Source organism: Topomyia yanbarensis, chromosome 2 (assembly GCF_030247195.1).
Source record: "Topomyia yanbarensis strain Yona2022 chromosome 2, ASM3024719v1, whole genome shotgun sequence".
NCBI classification, from domain to species: domain Eukaryota; kingdom Metazoa; phylum Arthropoda; class Insecta; order Diptera; family Culicidae; genus Topomyia; species Topomyia yanbarensis.
The window spans coordinates 450,166,534-450,172,424 of NC_080671.1; the positions used below are offsets into that span (position 1 = coordinate 450,166,534).

At 43.8% G+C, this 5,891-nt stretch overlaps 1 protein-coding gene across 1 annotated transcript; it reads right to left on the reverse strand.

The window, feature by feature from the left end:
- Positions 1 to 2,235: 2,235 nt before the first annotated feature.
- LOC131681104 (uncharacterized) lies at positions 2,236 to 3,069 on the reverse strand. Its single transcript, XM_058961814.1, has one exon. The coding sequence runs from the start codon at positions 3,067 to 3,069 to the stop codon at positions 2,236 to 2,238; it is 834 nt and encodes a 277-aa protein (XP_058817797.1).
- Positions 3,070 to 5,891: the final 2,822 nt, after the last annotated feature.

Here is a 5,891-nt window from a genome sequence, read left to right on the forward strand (position 1 = left end):
CAGCGTAAGTCACGTCGTTAGAGTTATAGGAAAAGAGAGAGAATATTTGTATAAAATAATGATGACTTTTAATGTTAACAGGTATATACAGTCTCTAAACCATAGTTATTATAGAGACTGTATATACCTGTTAACGTTAAAAGTCATCATTATTTTATATCTACACGAAAGAATTAATTAGATAGTGACAACCAATATCCGCGAGCGATGTCATGCCAATTTAACGTTTGTATGCTGCAAAAGTATTGTTATAAGCAATGATTCGGAATTCTTCAAACCAGTAGAATACAAAACATATGCAAAATCATTCCGTAACGAAGTCATATTTCACTGCAATCCTCCCATCAAGATCCTTCTTCTCCATAAATCACAATCAAATTATTTACGAATTGATGATAAATATCAATATATTAAATCTCCATAAAAAAGCGAAAAGAAAACAGTGGCAAACAACCGGAAAAGTCTCTTTCCTGTCCAAACGACCCTCTTTCGGATCAAAGCACGGAAATAAAAGAAAAAAAACACACAAAGACACCACCCGACATCGGCCACAAAACTCGCACATATATCTCAGCACGTCCCATGTGAGCAAATCTCCTGGACCAAACCCGCCGCAAAACATGTTTATAAACGCCACACAGTTCGATAGTAGTGCAACAGAAAAAAAATCCAACACAATTCACAATCACCCTTCCATTCGAGCGAGCACAAAAAAACTCCTATCCCAGGCAATAAAAAAGCGATTTTCCAATATCCTCCTCGAACTGATATGTGGTAATCTTGCTCAATTGCCCATTCAACCTCTAATACGCATTGGAATATCCTTCGCTTTCTTTCTCCGTATCCGAATCCGGAAGATTTCTTTATTTCCGCTGTAAAGGGTGAGCGATGAGAACCGTCGAAGGCAAACAGGCGCTCCCTGGTGGGGGGTTACCTTCGTATTGTGCTTGGACGCGTCGAATTTCCTTGAAGGGTTTGACGGTGCGGTGCTCATATGGTTGTGTATTTTGGACGATGTTGGTAACTGTTTGCATATGTAACGGTTGTGAGATTAGGGATGATGAGTGAACGATGTGCTATATTTGGAATAATAAAAAAATTAACGGATAAAAAAACGAAAAAAGGAAACAGGATTGAGGAAGATGGAAGAAGGTGTAAACAATGAATTCCCAAAAATCCGAAATTCCAGAAAATAAAAAATTCCCTTATGAATCCAAAAAGCTGTAAAATATGAGATCCGAAATTCAAGACATTTACGAAACAAGAAAAATATGATTTCGAGACATCCTTGAATTGTAAAAACTCTAAAATCGCAAGGTTGAGAAGTTTAAAAAAGCAATAGAAAATCCTAAACTCGAGGAATGTAAATATACTCCAGCTTTCCAGGAATTCATAAAAACGAAAAATCCGTCAAACTTGACACCTAGGAATCTAAAAAATCACTAATGTTTTATATTAGTTACTGAAGAAAAAGATAAATTTTTCAGATATAAGGTTGCCACCTCTGGTGAAGTTTTTAAACTTGGGAGTAGGCTTCACGAGAAACATGAATGTGCACTTAGACTAGATAGAAATTTGAATAAAGGTTATTGCTGTTTAATGTTTCGTATTTGTGAACAGTTTTGTCGGTTTAGTTCGGTATATAATTTTACTTCTCCGGATATCCACAGAGAATCCAAAAGCACCAGCCACTCTCGTTATAGAAGATGAGTTAAATGAGCATCGTTCTTCACCACACCCATATCGATATCGGGTTTTGAAAGGTTTCAATTTTCCGCTTGCTCCGAAAAACAAGAGTGTTGATCGTACTTGTTTTCGGAGATCTTTTCAGCTAACACACGAAGCCGTTTCAGTGTGAACAAAGCTAAAAGCTAAACTTTTATTTAATAATAATTCATTTGCATATAAATTCGTAACTCACATTTTAGGTAACCTCAAACTCTTGCACGTACCAACATTAGATTTAATTCAATTTTAGAAATATTTTTAGCTGTAAGTGCATGTATATTTAATAGGATTTAGTTATTAGTTTATGAATTGCCTACTTTCCAAATAATGACAATGTCGTTAGGTGGCTTTTGAATGCTATCTGAGACTAGCCTCTTAGAAGTGATTTAACCACGTTTCTTGCTTGCCTAGATTTTGACAGTAGCTCTTTCTACCTACGGAAACTCGCCTATAATGCTCTACCATCACATATCACTCATACCAATCGTTGAATGCGCAAACGAATAACTACCTCGTTCGAGGGGGCTCGCTAGGACCGGTAGAAGATGCCGTAACATCCTCCGACCCGTAACACTGGTCTTCGGTATGTGATCCAGTTTTACCTTCATGTACATCCAAAAGAGATAGCTTCGAGGCCGGTCTTAGTACCGTACCCGACGATGTCTGTACTACGGCACGTCGTACACGTCCGTCCCGCCCAAGGCGAGTTTCTAGCACACGACCCCTAATCCAACCGTTACGAACTGGCTCCTCAACGATTACCACTAGATCACCTGACTTCAGTGGTTTTGTGTCCTTGAACCACTTTGTACGCCTAGTAATCATAGGTAGGTATTCTTTTACCCATCTACGCCAAAAGAGATCAATCAATTGACGACAGAGATTCCAATCACTCCTACAAACGGATTTCGGTTCAATCAAAGTTTTTGCAGGTTGTACGACACCACTTGAACTCGCCAAGAGAAAATGGTTGGGTGTTAACGCTTCCTGAGTACCGACTTTTAGGGGGATGAACGTTAAAGGCCTTGAATTTATGATTCCTTCTGCTTCCACTAATATCGTGACGAATGTTTCTTCGTCCGGGCATCTGGCAGTACTCATCGAGAAAAAGGCAGTCTTCACCGACCGTACAAGCCTTTCCCACGCTCCGCCCATGTGTGGGGATGATGGGGGATTAAATAGCCATTTAGTATTTGCATTGGTGAATGTTTCCGCAGGCTCGCCATTGATGGATCTAAGCTCACCCTTCAACTCGTTGCTCGCGCCTACGAAATTGCTCCCGTTGTCACTATAAAACTCAATTGGTGAACCTCGTCGCGCCACGAAACGACGCACAGCCATCTTGCATGACACCGTGGAAAGTGAATGCACCACCTCGAGATGCACGGTGCGTATCGATAAGCAGGTAAATAAGGCAACCCACCGCTTGTCTCTGCTATGACCAACACGAACCTGCATAGGTCCAAAATAATCCAGCCCAACGAATGAAAAAGGACGATTAAAGGCACCTAGCCTTGCAGGCGGCAAAGGGCAATATGATTGGGTATTTCATGTCATAGGATGCAAATTCTGCTTCAGATAATCGGCTTTCCATGCGCAGTACGCCTTGCTCGTCCAAGAAAGGGGAGAGTGAATTCAATTTACTGCTACTATCGATTTTTTGGGGACAGCCAACCAGTTTCGATTCTTTCCGCGACATTAACACAGCTACCTAGAGTAGGTTTCTCCTTGAATTTGACGGAAAATAAACATTTCGGCAGCTGCAAGTTCCTTTTGCAACAACATCGTCCTACTATGTGACACTGCTTCATGCTTCCGCCGCAGATTTCCAACGCAGTGGTACATATAGCCAACTGAACGCACTAATTTGGTCCACTGCGAGAACCTGTCCCACATAATGAATCTTGCTGGTTCTTGGTGATGAACAACACACACACGCCGCTCCTCCAAGGTATCCGCTACGACGTTGGGCTGTGTCGGCCATGCGTTCTGAGAATCGAAGAGAATTTTGGGTCCTTGGCACCATTGACCATCGGGCATCAAGTTCGGCCCTAAACCCCACTTTGTCGCCTCGTCCGCAACGTTCTGTTTGCTAGCAATCCATCGCCATTCTGTCGGGTTCGTTAGGTTGAGGATTTCTCCTACCCGAACGGATACAAATTGACGGTAGATTCGTTGATCCGATATAATCCACGATAGCACTGTACGGGAATCTGTCCAGATGAACCTCTGACGAATAGACAGCGTACAGGTGGAGCAAATAATTTGTAGCAAACGAGCGCCGATCACAGCTGCCTGCAGCTCTAATTTGGGAATCGTCAGTATTTTGAGAGGAGCTACCTTAGATTTTCCAGCTACGAGTGAACATTGAATTCGTCCCGATACGACGGCTCTGAAATAGGCAACACAAGCATAGGCTGACTCACTCGCGTCTACAAACACGTGCAGCTGGAGAGACTCGATCTCAGTTGATGCTTTACCCGGAAAATAACAGCGTGGAATCCGTGTTTGATCCAGTCTGGAGAGTAGCTCAGTCCATTTGTGCCATCTAGCAGTCAATGCTTCTGGAATCGGGTCGTCCCATCCGGTTTTGCTTCGCCATATGTCCTGAATGAGGATCTTGCCGTGAACGATAAGATGGGACAATAATCCAAGAGGATCAAATATTCTCATGACCGTTCGTAATACCTCTCGTTTCGTTGGGCTCCCTGGCGGTAGAGCTGTCGCTGCGATATACGTGAAAGCGTCTTCTTTCGGAAGCCACTGCATGCCTAAAATCCGCTCCATCCCGGTGCTACTCAGTACAACAATATTCTTTTCATTGGCGGACTCGGTCTCTCCGACCCGTTTCAGAACTTCTTCGCTATTTGACAACCAGGAGTGAATTTTGAAGCCACCGCAGGCATGGATGTACTTGACTTCTTCCGCTATCTTGACAGCCTCCGAAACACTGTCAACGCTGTCGAGATAGTCGTCCACATAGTGTTTGTGCTCAATTGCTTCTGCAGCCCGTGGATATTTGCCCGCATGTTCTCGAGCGTTAGCGTTTTTCACATATTGGGCCGAGCAGGGCGAACTGGTCGACCCAAACGTCGCAACATCCATGAGGTAAACTTGCGGAGGTTCCGAGGGGTCATTTCTCCATAGGATTCGTTGAGCATGTCTGTCTTCCCTTTTCATCGCAATCTGATGGAACATTTCCTGTATGTCAGCACAAATTGCCACCTTGCGTTCTCGAAAACCACTGAGTACAGCCGGAAGAGACACGAGAAGGTTCGGGCCTTTCAATAGAAAACTGTTAAGAGAAATGCCATCGACAGTAGCAGCCGCATCGCAGAATATCCGAATTTTTCCCGGTTTTTTTGAATTAACCGTTACGCCCAGCGGAAGATACCAGATCCTGCGCGGATCTGCCTCGTTCAACTCATCTGATGTAGCAAGGTGAATATAGCCCTTTTGTTTGGTATTCGGAGAACTGCCTGGTCACTGCAATCTCTTAAAAGCCATCGCAAAACTATCCGGAAATTCAACGTGGTCGTATTTCCACAACAGACCGGTCTCGCACCGCGCACCTATTCGCCTCGTTGTGTTCTGCAGGATGCTGAGAGCCCGTTGATTATCCCTCAAATCTGGAGCCTCCTGTAGCGATATTCCCAATGATTCCACCGAGAAGTACTGCTTAACGAGCTCGTGCAATTTCGATGTGTCCTCCGAGCAGTCGCACATATGTAGACTATAGTTGTTCATCGCACTTCGTTTGGCCGACCCGTGTACCGACCATCCTAGTCGTGTCTTGGTCGCAATTGGGTCACCCTGTTTGCCCTCTCGTGTTTTGAGTGGTACAGCTAAGTGAGCGTTGTCGATTCCAATCAGAATTCGTGGTGTAACGTTGACATAATCCTCGATTGGCAGGCCTTGCAAATGTGGATATTGTATTGCCAGCTCACTGTAATGGAGCGACAGGATTGGCAAGTCGAGATTTTGGACCGTTCGTGCGTTTGACATAGTGTAGAGTCGAGATGCTTGAGAACCGGATATGGTAATGTCTATTCTCTTCGAGTCTTCTTCTATTCGTTTCACGTTCGCTGTCCACGTTAAGCACAAAGCATCGCCTTCACCTTTCGCGCCCAATTGTTCTGCGATACTCTACTAGCGTTATGGAG

Bases quoted from the DNA above. Each gene is read 5' to 3' on its own strand.
- LOC131681104 (XM_058961814.1), bottom strand. From the start codon at position 3,069: ATGGCTGTGCGTCGTTTCGTGGCGCGACGAGGTTCACCAATTGAGTTT.